This window comes from Mangifera indica, unplaced genomic scaffold (assembly GCF_011075055.1).
Source record: "Mangifera indica cultivar Alphonso unplaced genomic scaffold, CATAS_Mindica_2.1 Un_0022, whole genome shotgun sequence".
NCBI lineage: Eukaryota > Viridiplantae > Streptophyta > Magnoliopsida > Sapindales > Anacardiaceae > Mangifera > Mangifera indica.
Window position 1 is genome coordinate 146,954 of NW_025401114.1, and position 16,187 is coordinate 163,140.

The window sequence follows — 16,187 nt, forward strand, 5'->3', positions numbered from 1 at the left end:
TTTACTTTGGCCAAAAGAGATGGGAAGACATTAAATGCCTTAGAAACTTAGCATGGAAGAAACTATTTTTACTAGCTGGAGGGGCGGCAATTCTCCTATAAATACCCTCCCTCTCTTCATGTAATATATACACTTTTCTTCACAGAAAGTTTTCTTCTTGCTTCTTCCTTTTGCTTCTTGTCATAATTTCGGAAGCTTTCCTTCTATTAATTCAATAAATTTCATTATTTTATAACACAGGGTATATTGTCCTCCTTTTTATGCATTGTTCATTCATTTCATCGACAATGATAATGTATTTTCTTTTTAATAATTTTTTAATTGTGCGTAAATCATAGTCATTAATAAAAAGAGAAATCAATTTAGAATTCCATTATTCAACCACTTGAATTTTCCAATGCAAATTCTTGTTTGAAAGTTTGACAAAGCTAAATATTTACCTTGTTGGCAAGGAAGGCTTTTCAGAATACTCGATTTCTCGTGAATTTTTACATAACCAATTTTACTTCTGACATTTTTTCATAAAAATAAATTAAAAAATAAATATTTTTTTAATGTTTTAAAAATGGTAGTTAAATATTTATAGGAATTTGACTATCCATCATTTCAGTTTAACCTTCAATTGATGCCCATCTTCGTTCTAAAAGATTCGATCAATTTTATCGATCCTTTTATTGTCAAGAGTGATAACGCACACCATAGAAAGGTGGCTAATCTTAGAGAAGGCTGTCAAAGTAGATTTTATCGCTGAAAATTGGATAGTTCTTGAGTTAACCTTAGCAGGAGAAAAATTACTATTTTTTAAACTTTGAGTTAAAAAAAATTATTAGATTTTCGAACTAAAAAGACAAAATTTAATAAAACTTTAATTTTTTAAATTTTAATGTAAAATAACAGTTTTATCTTTAACTTTACTAAAAGATTTTAATAAAATTTTGTCCATAAGTGGGAATTTAAACTTTTAAAAATTGAAAGGTATAAATTTAGAAATGTAGTGAGAACAAGTCTACCCAAGGTTTGCTATAATTCCAAAGTCACATCTACAAACTTTCAAAAATCCAAACACCCACTTATGAGTCAAATTTTGTTAAAAATTTTAATTAAAAATAAAAATAAAACTATCATTTTTACAATAATAATATATCCCAACTAATTTCAGTTCTACTTAAAATTTTTCAGTTTTAAAAAATCATATTTCTTCGAATATTTTTTCTTCATCTCTCCGGCGTCGACGACCTTCCATTTTTACCATTAACCATCACTAGCATCGCTTATCACATATCCCAACTTAAACCGTTATTCAAACGATTTTTGTCTAGATCCATCAAATCCAAACAAAAATTGTCTAAACAATGATTTAGGATAAGGATATGTTATAACTGATATCAATGACAATTTAGAGTAAAAAAAAAAGTTATCAACGTAAAAAATAGTGACCGAAGAGATAAAGGAAAAAACTCTAGTTTTAGGAAAAAAGAAAGAATATAAGTTTTTAGAATTGAAAAACTTTAAGTTAAAATAAAATTATTAATTTTTAAAATCTCAAAAAAAATTTTAATAAAAAATATTTTTTTAATATTATTATTAAAATAATTATTTTTTTTCTGACTCAATCTAAGATTTTTAATAAAATTTAACTCATAAATAAACGTTTTTAATGGTCAAAAGTTAACAAATAAGATTTTAATATTACTTAAGACCTTGAGCGACAAGCAGTCTTTTGACCTTTAGAAAAATAGATGTTGTACAAGGGCATACCGACAAACAGTAAAAGAATCTTATCGTCCTGCGTTCCCATGAAATAAGCACTATTTATATCTGCTGCACTGCGTCACCATACACGTGAAAGTTGACTTTTTATACTTCATTCTACATCAAATAAAATTCACTTCACAGGGCCACACTACACAGACGCTTTGAGAGAATAAATTCAACTCCCGTGACTTTAGATTCTCAAGTCAAGTCAACCCACTTATCCTCCTTCACTAATCACAACTCAACAAATTTTGACATTTACACCTTCAGCATGGAGTAACACAAAAACTTGATTTTTGGCTCAAACATTAAATGAATTGATCAATAGATAAGAAAAGGGCATTGACTATACGAATGATTGATTTTATGTGATGGAAGTAAATCAACCATGATTTCACCTTGATGTCCACAATTGTTCATAAACAATACTTCTATGTCGTGTATTGTATGTGAACTGTATTGATTTGCTGACTGAGAAAGTAAGTTCCAGATTTTTGAAGAAAGCAGATGGTCACCTCATATGCGCCTTTTCTTTTTCTCTGGCGTTGAATGTACTTGTGCTTTAATCCCATATGTTTTCAATTGAAAGTTTTCAAAGGCTTCGGAGATTGCTCCAACCTGTTTATTATACAGAAAAGTTGCAATCAGTAACTTGATGGGAAGACAAAAGGGTATGAAAACAATATGATTAAATTACTGAAAAATTACAGATTCACAGACCAGCTCAGGTTTTTTGGAGTAAACCCTAACTATCATATCCTGATAGCATGTGGGCAACAAGTGACTAATGCGATCATCAGGAATGGTGAATTTCTCCTCACTGTCATAATCCTGAAAAGACATCAAACTTGTTAAAAGGCTGCACCTAAGCAATGGAACTTGACCCCTTGAGGCTGGTCAGGAATATTATCAAAGTCCCAAAGAAGATAATGAATTTGAGGCCGCCAGTAACTTATAAGGCAAGCTCTAGATACTTTATAAAATCCTTAGTCACTCTAAGAACGAGAGAATCTTCCACAACCAAATTCAATATTGTGTACTCAAACTTGTTCAACATTTTTGGCAAAATTAGAATAATAGGAACAGTTAATATTATAATTATATCTGCTCAAAGCAGCAAGAACGCAAGATAATATTTTATACATAGTTAACCTGTGGGCTGTCAACAATAGTTAAAGAAAACGACAGGAAAATAGAAAAAGACAGTTTGCAGATATTTAGTCAGCTCCAAATTTTATTCTGTGGACAGAGAAAAATTATCAACAGATTGTGGTCACTTTATTTAGTGGGCTATTGCACATGCCCACTCTCTTATTATTATAGGTATTTATAGCCGTCCCGATTATGGAGGGACTTAAAAAAAAAAAGGACATACCCTTGATTCCGTACTTCTGAAATAGGGTACATAACAATGTCTTGAAACTAAAGAAATCATTTAAAAATATGGAAATGACAACTAATAATTGTTGCAGAATCTGTAAATTAGTGAATAAGACTTAATTATAGGAATATAGAGCTTGATTATAGGAATCAAATATAGGAATCAAATATTCATATTCCTAATACGAAATATCTAATGTGTATATAAATGTACCTCTGTAACAGTAAATTAATCAATGAAAATAAACCCTTAATTTCAGTTTTTACATGGTATCAGAGCTTGGTTTGTCCTAGTGTGCAAATTCGAAAATTTTCTTTTAGCCCTAGTGAGCAATTTCGTCGTTCACCCTTGTAGAGTAAACATTAGTTCTCACCGCCGCACTAAGAAGGAGTACACTTCGACGATCGGCAGTTTCCCGGAATCCGATCACCAGAAACTCAGCGCGTGACCTGCACGCGCCACTTGTTTCTTCTGCAAACTTGCGCATCGGATCTCTGGTTCGGTGGCGCGTTAGATCTCACCGCCGTTACAGTCAGTCTCAGACAACGCCGGCGAGTCAGAGCCCCATAACCTCGTCGTTGTTCGCCGTCGCCGGAACAGTTGCTGTCGCCGAATCTCTCTCTGATCAGATCTCGGTCCTTTTTGTTTGCTATTCTTTGGGGTTTGTGCAGTATATTCGTGCTCTAGGTGCTACAGAAATCAATTTCTCCAGTAGTTTCTTGCTATTTATTCTATTCCGTTGCTTTGAGTATTATTATGGCAGATATTAAACCGATAACTATGGCGGAGATGGTTCCTGTAATGTCAAAAATCACTGAACACAAGCTTAATGGTTCCAATTATCTCGAATGGAGTAAAATGGTTCGATTGTATTTGTTGAGTCTGGAGAAAGATGATCACATTACGCAAGCTCCTCCTGCGGATGGTACTAGGCAAGCATGGCTGCGAGATGATGCTCGATTATTTTTGCAGATCCGGAATTCCATTGAAAGTGAGTTAGTCAGTTTAATTAATCATTGTGAATTGGTTAAGGAGCTAATGGAGTACTTAGATTTTTTGTATTCTGGAAAAGGTAATCTTTCTCGTATATATGAGGTGTGCAAAGCTTTCTATCGTGCAGAGAAACAAGACAGGACTATCACTTCTTATTTCATGGACTTTAAACGAACTTATGAAGAACTTAATATGTTGTTACCTTTTAGTCCAGATGTAAAGGTTCAACAAGTCCAGCGAGAACAAATGGTCATCATGAGCTTCCTAGCGGGTCTTCCATCTGAGTTCGAAACTGCCAAGTCTCAAATTCTTGCTAGTCCTGAGATTTCATCTTTGCATGACACTTTTACTAGGGTACTTCGCACAGAAAACAGCTCATCATTTCAGAATAACAGCGCTCTTGTTAGTCGAAGTGGAGCCCCTGAAACTGGACGTCCATATAATAGAACTGGTAATAGAGGAGGGAGCAGTGGTAACCGTGATAGGACTATTGATCGGAGTCAAGAATCAGGAGGGATTGTGTGCTATTATTGCCATGAGTCAGGCCATACAAAGCGCACTTGTAGAAAATTGCTAAATCGTGCTTCAAAATCTCAGTCAGCACATGTTGCAACAACTAACACTGCTACCAGTTCATTGTCTGGAGAGGCTATTATGATTTCTGCAGAAGAATATGCCAAGTTCTCTCAGTACCAAGACTCACTAAAGTCTTCATCGACTTCTATCGCTGCCAGTGCTGAGTCAGGTAACTCAAATACATGTCTTATTTCCTCCTCCTCCAAATGGGTCATTGATTCTGCTGCTACAGATCACATGACAGGTAATCCTAGTGTCTTTTCAACCTTTCAGTCATTTACATCCCCTTCTAGTGTTACTTTAGCAGACGGATCAATGTCATCTGTCCTTGGTTCTGGAACTGTTAATCCAACTCCATCAATTTCATTGTCATCTGTTTTGAGTTTACCACAGTTTTCATTTAATTTAATCTCTGTGAGTAAATTCACTCGTGCTCTTAATTGTTGTGTCTCATTTTTCCCTAATCATTGTTTATTTCAGGATCTTACGACGAAGCAGACTATTGGTAGAGAACATGAATCTGGGGGTTTCTATATCCTAGATATGCAAACACCAAAGTTTGTTGCCTGTTCAAGTGTTTTAAACCCGTTCGAAGCTCACTGTCAGTTGGGACATCCTTCTCTACCTGTGTTGAAGACTTTATGTCCACAGTTTCGTCATATATCTTCGTTTGATTGTGAGTCATGTCAATTTGCCAAACATCATCGTCTGTCTTCAGGGTCTAGAGTCAATAAACGAGCTAACTCTCCTTTTGAATTAGTTCATTCAGATGTTTGGGGTCCTTGTCCTATAGTGTCTAAAGCTGGATTTAAATACTTTGTTACTTTTGTTGATGATTATTCTCGTATGACTTGGCTTTACTTAATGAAAAATCGTTCTGAAGTGTTTTCTCATTTTTGTGCCTTTTATGCTGAAATAAAAACACAATTCAATGTTTCTATTCAGACTTTACGTAGTGATAATGCCAAGGAATACTTTTCTGAATCCTTTCAGTCATATTTGATAAAAAATGGCATTCTTCATCAATCTTCTTGTGTTGCCACACCATCTCAAAATGGAGCCGCTGAAAGAAAAAATAGACACCTGCTTGAAACAGCTCGAGCACTCTTGTTTCAAATGCAAGTTCCCAAACAGTTTTGGGCTGATGCTGTTTCAACATCTTGTTTTTTGATTAATCGCATGTCATCCTCAGTTCTTCAAGGTCAGAGTCCTTATAATGTTCTTTTTCCAAATAAATCTTTATTCCCTATTGAACCTAAAATATTTGACAGTACTTGTTTTGTTCGTGATATTCGTCCTGATGTCACAAAACTAGACCCCAAGTCTTTAAAATGTGTGTTTCTTGGTTATTCTCGTCTTCAAAAGGGTTATAGGTGTTTTTGTCCGACCTTAAATAAATATCTGGTGTCTGCTAATGTTACCTTTTTGGAGAACATTCCTTTCTTCTCCACTTCTCCTGCTTACACCATTCAAGGGGAGGATGATGATTTATTGGTGTATACTATTACCTCATCTCGCCCTACAACTGTTAGTTCTTCAGAATCTTCTTTACCTGAAGAATCAAACCCTGTCAGACCACCCATTACACAGGTTTATTCCAGACGTCAACAAACCCCAGATGCATGTCCTAAACCAGTCTCTTCGTCAGATCCAGTTTCTACTGACATTGATCTACCAATCGCCCTTCGCAAAGGTAAAAGACAATGTACTTATCCTATTTCTTCTTTTGTTTCTTATGGTCATTTATCCCCTATTTCATGTTCCTTTGTTGCATCACTCGATTCTATTTCTATTCCTAATACCACTCATGAAGCTATATCTCATCCTGGTTGGCGTGCGGCTATGATAGATGAAATGAATGTTTTAGCTGATAATGGTACTTGGGACTTGGTCAATCTCCCTATAGGGAAGAAAGTCATTGGATGCAAATGGGTGTTTACAGTTAAGGTTAATCCGGATGGATCAGTGGCTCGTCTTAAGGCTCGCCTGGTTGCTAAGGGATATGCACAAACTTATGGGGTGGATTACTCTGATACTTTCTCACCTGTTGCTAAATTGACATCTGTTCGTTTATTTATTTCTTTGGCAGCTACTTATAATTGGCCTTTACACCAGTTGGATATCAAGAATGCATTCTTGCATGGTGACCTTCAAGAGGAAGTATATATGGAGCAACCACCTGGGTTTGTTGCTCAGGGGGAGTATGGAAAGGTTTGTTGTCTTCGCAAATCCCTATATGATTTGAAACAAAGTCCTCGTGCTTGGTTTGAAAAATTTAGTGAGGCGGTTCAAAAGTTTGGCATGATAAAGAGCAAATGTGATCATTCAGTTTTTTATAGACAGTCAGAAGCTGGCAGTATTCTTTTAGTTGTTTATGTTGATGATATCATCATTACTGGAAGCGACACTGTGGGGATTTCCTCTCTCTAATCATTCCTTCATACTCAGTTTCAAACAAAAGATTTAGGAGGGTTGAAATATTTCTTGGGTATTGAAGTGACGAGAAGTAAGAAAGGTATCTTTCTATCTCAGAGAAAATATGTGCTTGATTTATTGACTGAGACAGGTAAATTGGCAGCTAAACCATGTAGCACTCCAATGATTCCTAATCTCCAACTTACAAAAGATGGGGAACCGTTTGAAGAACCTGAGAAGTATAGAAGATTAGTGGGAAAGTTGAATTATCTTACAGTGACTCGTCCTGACATTGCATACTCTGTCAGTATTGTAAGTCAATTCATGTCATCTCCGACGGTTGATTATTGGGTAGCGTTAGAGCAAATTTTATGCTACTTGAAGGGTGCTCCTGGACGTGGCATACTGTATGGAAATCATGGTCACACTAACATTGAGTGCTTCTCAGATGCAGATTGGGCAGGTTCCAAGGTAGATAGAAGGTCTACCACTGGTTATTGTGTTTTCGTGGGAGGAAATTTAGTATCATGGAAGAGCAATAAGCAAAATGTTGTGTCCCGATCTAGTGCAGAATCAGAATATAGAGCTATGGCTCAGTCTGTGTGTGAAATAATGTGGGTATATCAACTTTTGACTGAAGTGGGTTTCCAGATATCGTTACCAGCACAATTATGGTGTCATAATCAAGCTGCTCTTCATATTGCCTCTAATCCTGTGTTTCATGAACGAACTAAACATATTGAGATTGACTGTCATTTCGTTCGAGAAAAAATTCAGCAGAATTTTATTTCTACAGGATATGTGAAGACTGGAGAACAGTTAGGGGATATTTTCAATAAGGCTATAAATGGGGTTCGAGTTGATTATCTTTGTAACAAGTTGGGCATGATTAATATCTATGCTCCAGCTTGAGAAGGAGTGTTGCAGAATCTGTAAATTAGTGAATAAGGCTTAATTATAGGAATATAGAGCTTGATTATAGGAATCAAATATTCATATTCCTAATATGAAATATCTAATGTGTATATAAATGTACCTCTGTAACAGTAAATTAATCAATGAAAATAAACCCTTAATTTCAGTTTCTATAAAAATGTATGCATAACAAAATGATCAAATGCATTCAGTACCTTGAAAAAGTTGATTCTGGGGGCAAGCATGCACCAAATAAAATCGATAACAAAAGTTAGTCATTGCACCCAGAAGTACAAGATAAAAGCAAATGAAATATCTAAAATCAGCATAAATATGTCATACTTCATATACCTTTCTAGAGGATTACTCCTTCCACGAGTCAAATCAATCCTAACATTGCTAACAGCAACATCTTCTTCTTTTAGTATCACTCCACCATTTTTCTGCAAAATAAAAATTTGAAACAACACATATAAGAAAGTCTGCTTGGCTTGATATGCAAAGAACACGTGCAGGTACACATGCCAAAATGCATACAATATTCATTGCATACATACCTGGGAACAAACAATATCTTGTGCAGTGACATCTTTGAAATGCTCAAGTTTGTCCTTTGGAACAGCATACTCGTTGCAAAACTGGAACAGCAAAGAAAATATATAACTTCAGAAAATATTAATTAATTAATTAAAAAATATTTTATTAAAATAAAATATTTAAGATTATGATAAGATATATGAGATTAGAATAAAATATTTAATTGTGGCATAATATATTTGATTTTAGGATAATATATTTTATTAGAATAATATATTTGAATTTGTAAGTTCAAATATTGGTAGAATAAATAGCAGTGATTGGATTTAAGAGAGGGAAGAAGAAAAATATTGACTTTGAGTTTAGGACAGCCTCTGAATAATTGGGAGATTAATGCAAAGGAACTAGCACCTCTTGATTTTGAGAATGTTGAGGTATGATATCATATAGGATGAGAGTGGAAGATAGAGAAAAATTTGCAACTAATAGAATTGAAAGCTCAAGCATGAGGGGCAAATGGAATTTACCTATGTTGTAAAAGCAAAAATAAATCAAGTCATGATTGCAAATGCAAGTTATAAGATGTCCTATTGGTGGATGAAGATGAATCAGACAACATCATCTTTAGGGGTGAATTCGAACCGAACCAAGCCCGAACATTAGCTGACTCAAGTTTGGCTCGAAAGGTTTTAGAGATAGCTCAAGTTTGTTAAGCCAATCTGAAGGAAGATTTGAATTCGATTCGAAAAAAATTCAAGGTTTGTGGCTCAAATTTATGGCTCGAGTTTGAAACTAGAGCTTGTAACTAAATTTTTAGACTACTATCAAAATGTATATTCATGCTACGAACTTAATTTGCAAAAATATAAATGGAATCAAAGCGAAAAGGAAAAAACAATTGCTTTTAGACTACAATCAAAATGTATATATTTCATCAGTCTAAAGGAAGAAAACTTAATCTGCAAAAATATAAATGGAATCAAAGCAAAAAGAAAAAAACAATTGCTTTTAAGTCTCAAATATCATACAAAGAACAGAGAATGCTAGACACATACATTAACTCATTTTAGAAATTCAACAATATCACATGACATCTACATCTTCTAACAATCTACCATCATTTTTCTCATGTCATCAAATATCTCAGTCGGTCAAATGTAACCACCAAACTAGTGAAGTAATCAAACAAAGGCAAATATGAATAACGGATTAATTAACAAACAAAGACATTAAGGTTTCAGTTAGGGTTCTTAATATTGACCATAAAAAACTCAAAAATATATGTTGCACCAGTCAACGAGAACAAGACAAAGATCTATAATCAGAATCATAACCTGCCTAGACACACTTTCACTGGCTCAACAATTGTTAATCTGGAGAAACAATCAGAAGAAAGGAGAGAGATCAAGATAGATTTATGCTTGCTTGCTTGTTTTCAATCGCAAAATGGTGATCTTCGAAGAAAAGAAAAGACACAAATGTAGAGGAATGGCAATATAGAGTGCAGTAAGAACGACAAGAGAAACTCAGAGAACATTGATAAGAATGGAAAGGGGGTCTATATAGTCACTTTATAAACAACGTAATTTTAAGCCTCTTGAGCCAGCTCGAATCAAGCCATGACTTAGCTCGAATCGAGCCAAGCTAATGGCTGGCTCATAAGCCGAAACTTATTTGATTCGTGTTCGACTCATTTTTTTAGTCAAATCATATATTATGGTTTGGATTCAGTCTAAGTTTGCAAGAAACGAACTCGAACTAAGTTAAACCGAGACAAACCAGCTTCCAAGACTGAACCAGCTTCGCTCAGATCCAAGTCTAATCATCTTGATTGTGTACAACAAGCAACAAGTGAAGAAAGAACCTGATTCAATCAAGACTATAGATTCTTGCGAAAAATTGAATAGTTTCGACAAAATAATTAAGCTAGTGATGGGCAAAGAAAGGGAATCAACAAAATATAGGGTTCAATTAGTTAAATACGATAACCAAGAGAGCTAATTAGCAAGATTCAAGGATTCAATTAACAAATTTCGACGAGGTCCAGGTGTCAGAATCTAGTTATTCACCTGTTGATCTGATTTTGTTGATGACAAAGACAAAACAAAGAAAACATGAAACAAAATGAAAAAGTAAGTGAATGACTTTCTCAATCACTTGTAGTAACCAAAATAATGGCAACATGGGAGGAGTTTTTTCAAATTAGATAACAAGAAATGTAAATATGAAAAAAAAAAAAAAACCAAAATGGGCTTGTAAAAAAACTAAAAAACAAAGAAATATATTTTCCAATTTTCCCACCAGTTTTAAAAGGGACGGATAATGTCAAAATTATATAATCACAATAATTATGATAATAATATTAATTAATTAATTAAAAAATATTTTATTAGAATAAGATATTTGATATTAGGATAAAATATTTGATTTTGGTATAATATATATGATTAGGAAAATATTTGAATTTGAAAATTAGAAACCTAATAGAATAAAAAGGGGAGATTGAATTAAAGGAGAAAGGAGAAGTAAAATATTGACTTTGAGTTTAGAGCAACCTTTGGCTAATTAAAAATCTGCAGGTCTTTGGGAGGAGCTGGTAAGAGGTTCCTAACAAATTGGTATCAGATGTTAGGATTTAATAATAGTATTATTATTAATCAATTAATTAATAAAATATTTTGTTAGAACAAAATATTCAATTTTGATTACATTTAAATTTAAAAATTAGGATATTGGTAGAATATATAAAGGCGATTGGATAGAGGTGATGAAAGAAGAAATATATTGACTTTGAGTTTAAGGCAACCTTTGGCAGATTGAAAGGCTCTAGCTTTTGAGAGGAGCTGACACCTTTTGTTGTCAACATTCTTTTCTATAAAAGGTTATCAATAAATTGGTATCAAAGTGTGTGAGATCTAGGCACGATAGAGAAGAGGATGGAGAGTCAAGTATTGATGGGATAATGATGTATAAGTTAGACACCATAGACACTAGTTTGGATCGTTTAGCCAAATCTTTGAAACAATAAAAGAGCACATGAAGGACTTAAAGGAGTTGCCTCCTAATGATAACAACAAAGAAAGAACTTCGACAAAACTGAAGTCATCAACAATGGAGCACACAAACTCAATTCTGGTCCAAAAACAAAAGATCAACAAATTCCAACAGTAAGATGATAGACTCCAACAAAACCAAGCCATCAAAACTCATTTGTGTGCATCTATACTTTGTGTCTTTACCGAGGGAGGCAAACATTAGAAGCGAATGAAGCGGACGATGAAAAAAGGTGAAATGAAGAGAAGAACCAAGTCATTGAGAACCAACCCAACCTAAAACCCCACTAAATCAACTCAAAAATCAACCAATTCCACAACAACCCAACCCAATTTGTATTAGGTGCTAACCACCTCTCAAACCCACACACTAATAACCACCAGTCCAACTCACTAAACCACACACACTCAAACCCAAACATAACTTATTTCCAGGCTCAACCTTAATGGATTAACCTAAAGGCAACTCATCCACCAAACTCTACCATTCACCCAGCAAACCTAAACACAATCCACTTAATCAAACGAAACCCTCTTCCAATTAAAACCAAAATATTATCCAACCCAACCCAAATACCAATTATACCACCAATCAAACAAGTTTTACACAAAGTCCACTTTGAAAACAAGATAGTTTTTAAAGGGACAGATAATGTTAGGATAGTATCAATTAGAAAAATAATATTAATTAGGATTAAGATAATATTATATATTAATTAAGAAGATAATATTTGATATAAATAATATTTAATTGATTTAAATAATATTTGATATCTGATAATATTTGGTATTTAATTACTAAGGATTGGGATGAGATTAGGTTATTATAAAGAAGGGGTTAGATGACAAGGAAATGACAGAGAAGAATATTATTATTTGGGTAATTTGTGCAACTTTTGCTTGATTGAGAAGCTACGACCTTTAGAAGGTAAGCTGACACCTCTTAACATAGGTCCAATAACATTGAGTGGATTATCAAAGCACAAGAACTTATCCACATGTTACAATTCCTTCCATGTGATACAATTAAAGAGAAAAAACAGAATTATAAGCAAAGCTTCAATACCTGGTACAAATTCCTTCTGCGGATGCGTAAAATCAGATCTCGTGATTCCTTGAGTTCTTGGTCTGGAGCAATCTCAATTGTTTTGATAATTGTGTCGTCCAACTGAATTGTCAGGAACCAATATTAAGATAGAATTTTATACATACAGGAACTAAAATCTATAAATCATAAATATAGTTCAGCTTAGTAAACCTTCCAATAATCAGAAGGATCTTCAATGGAAGAAGAAATTTCTAGAAAGCTATTTGCTTTCAACAGAGCATCTACTATCATAAGCTCAATTGCCTGCAATTAAATACAATCGGAATAAGAACAGTTCAATACTACTTACTGTAAGGGCCACTAATTAAAATAATTAATTTTAAAAAAAATAAATATAATAAATGAACAACATAACAACCAGATGTAGACTATCTGAAATAGAATAAGCAATCAAGTATCATACCTTAACTTTTGGATGTGTATATACAGTTCTATAAAGATCAGCACGAGTATAAAATAACTTGTGGACAGTTAGATCTAGCAAGATTACCCAATATTTTAGTGGTATGTAATAAAATCGTATATACCAATGACAATGAAATTAAACAGAAGATACTAACAGTCCTTGGCACGATAACAAATTTCATCATCCAAAACCCGCATAGTATCCATTAACCTACAAGAAATGAGAATTGTACCGGGTTGATAATAAGTTCCTCATTTTATGTAAGAAGGAAAGGTAGTTACTACACCAGTTATAAGAGTAACCTGATGGTACCAATAACAAGTAAAATTAACAAGAAAATTTAATATTAACCTCTGAAACTCAAAGTTACATCCCACACCACAAGCTCTGCAGTCTCGGACAATGTAATCAAACCTAAATATCAAAATTATAATAAAAGCATAAAAAACTTTAAACAAAACAAGAACTTGCTGGAACCTCAAATATAATGTGAGATGAACAAATCACTAAATCTCACTTGTCCACATCAATGCCATTTCGACCATTTGCAACAATATCATACAAGAAACGCTTCTCTCTTGTGCCCTACAAAATATGGGGCTATTATAAAAATTGGCGAGCAACAGAACAACAAAAAGAAAAATAACATGATAACTTCATATGAGATAAAACTAAGTGTTTAAGCATGACAAATTTTCTATATCAAAAACAGTATGAAAAGAAAACTAAAAATCTAAACAGATCTTACTTTTGGGAGTGCAAACTCTGAGCTAGCTACAATCATCTCCTGCCACAATAAATAGATAAGTGAACAAAAATGAATCTTTAAATTATTCATTTTAATAAAGACTAGAGCCCACTTCAATAAAACTAAGACTCTGGCAAAGTTAAAATCTGAGGGAGGACAAATAAAGAGAGAAAAGTTATTTCGTTAGAAAAATTGTATTTCTAGCATTGCTTAGAATCAGTTTTTCATTTCAATATTTTCTCATACCACATAAGAGAATTTCCAAAGACATAAACTGAATATAGCTTTATTCTTGTAATGCGTCAAGCTGACATATAAACAGTTAAAGATTTCTCCTTTAATTTTTTGTACAAAAAGGTGGAAACAGAGGATTCTATTAAGATGACTTTACCTTCACTTTTTTAATCATTCCAGAGTCGACATCAATGTGGTGCTCGTCTACTATATAATCAACCATCTTCAATGACATTTGCTCATGAGACCTAAGCAGCACACAAAACAAGAGAATTCTGTCTAAGATGGAAGGAGAGGAAGAGATAGAGGAACACAAAGATATCCATTCATATTATACTGACAGAACATATATGAGATCACTTGGTGCTTAAATACAAAAACAAAACATGGTTTCTTGATAACATAGAGTACTTTCAATCAAAAGCATAAATCTTTAATCAAACTCTGATGTTGTAATTAACCTTAGAAAAGGAAGAATACACTTATCCTGTAAAATAATCTATAGTATACCATTTTGAGCCACTATGGATGCGGGGAAGAAACTCACGTTCGAACAAGTGACTAAAAGGCCCATGGCCCAAATCATGTAGAAGCCCTACAGATTAAAACAACAATTAATGTAACAAACCCGTCGCCTGTAAGAGAGACTCATGGGAGATGAAATAAAGTACCAGCAAGTTTCACTGTTTGAATGTCAAAGGCATCAATACCAAGCTCCAAACCCTACAGAATTGAACCACCCACATAAAAGGCCTTAAGATGGTTTACATAATGTAATTACAAATAATCAGAAAATATAAAGAACAATTCCATACTTGGTGCTTCTTGAGCTTTTGAACAGATTCACCAGCAAGCCAGTAAACACCAAGAGAATGTTCAAATCTGGAATGCACCGCTCCTGGGTAAACCATGTGTGTCATACCTAGCACAGGAAAAATTATCTTCTTAAGAAACCCTATATAAATTGGAAAAAAATTTCCAAAAACATTAATAAGTTAAGTACAAATAATTCCAATAAACATTTAGGTAGAACTCAACAATACATAACAAATTGAGCATTACTATTTACACACAGTTTTAAGTACACAATTTGATATATAGATAATGTGTCATTATATAGTTGAGTGTTATGTTATAATCAATTCAAACTTATCCATTTACATGATGGCATATAATCTATGTACCAATTGTATACATTGTATGCACATGGTTTTATTGCAACAAATTCCAGTCACATAATCATTAGAAAATCGCTTATAAAAAATAAAAAGGCAGAAAACTTACCAAGCTGCTTCAGGTCACGGAGCCTGTAACGTGGAAAACAGATTTAAAGCTATCAACAACATAAGATTAAGTAAAATAAAATAATTCCAAATATATAAAAGTGCAATCAACTTTCCTTTGGAACTGCTCGGTATCAATAAACTTCAAAGCCACCTGCAACAATACAAAGAATCAGTAATAACAAAACAAAATACATTATCATTTAATTCGATTTTCTGAAGAAACCAAAAGAAAGAAAAAATCACCGGGTCGAGATAAATGTTGCCGTGGACATTGTCGTGCACGTTCTTGAAGAATCTGAGATCATGAGAGGAGGCAAAACAGGTGCGACGCGGGGAGAGAGGAAGGTCTTCGTTGCAGATGGCGCCCATTTTTAGTGGATTTTTGGAGCTAAGAGAATGGAGAATTTGGAGTTCGAACCCCTTGTGTGAGTTTCTAATCCCCACGGTTACTGGAATACTGTGAAGTACTAGGCCACGTTGCGTCCAAATTCCTTAAATTAAATATTATATTTGCATTGTTGGGCTTAGGCTTTAAACATGGTAATTTGGGCCTCCATACCGGGTTTTCAACCCGCTTTTTTCCCAACAGGAGTTGGTTAAAATCTTCGTAATCGAAGATAGGGTTAAAAGAGAGATTTTACCCCAGCCTGTTCCTACCTGATCCATTTCATTATTTATATGTTTTTTAAACTCATTGAATTATTTTTAAAATTTTTAAAGTACTACAAATATACATGGACACTTAATCAATATTTCATTATCTTTTAACAAAATGAGAAG

General features: G+C 33.8%; 1 protein-coding gene across 1 annotated transcript; it reads right to left on the reverse strand.

Moving 5' to 3' along the window:
• Positions 1-1,791: 1,791 nt before the first annotated feature.
• Positions 1,792-15,876, reverse strand: LOC123206049 (deoxynucleoside triphosphate triphosphohydrolase SAMHD1 homolog). The gene is made up of 19 exons (XM_044623144.1): positions 15,651-15,876; positions 15,521-15,558; positions 15,406-15,428; positions 14,937-15,043; positions 14,793-14,844; positions 14,632-14,716; positions 14,279-14,369; positions 13,888-13,926; positions 13,657-13,724; positions 13,491-13,553; positions 13,294-13,349; positions 13,137-13,210; positions 12,884-12,976; positions 12,692-12,793; positions 8,593-8,673; positions 8,387-8,478; positions 8,251-8,266; positions 2,476-2,586; positions 1,792-2,373 (listed from the first exon to the last, which is right to left on the reverse strand). Exons 1-19 carry the CDS (start codon positions 15,774-15,776, stop codon positions 2,272-2,274), a joined length of 1,419 nt encoding a protein of 472 aa, XP_044479079.1. The 5' UTR covers positions 15,777-15,876; the 3' UTR covers positions 1,792-2,271.
• Positions 15,877-16,187: the final 311 nt, after the last annotated feature.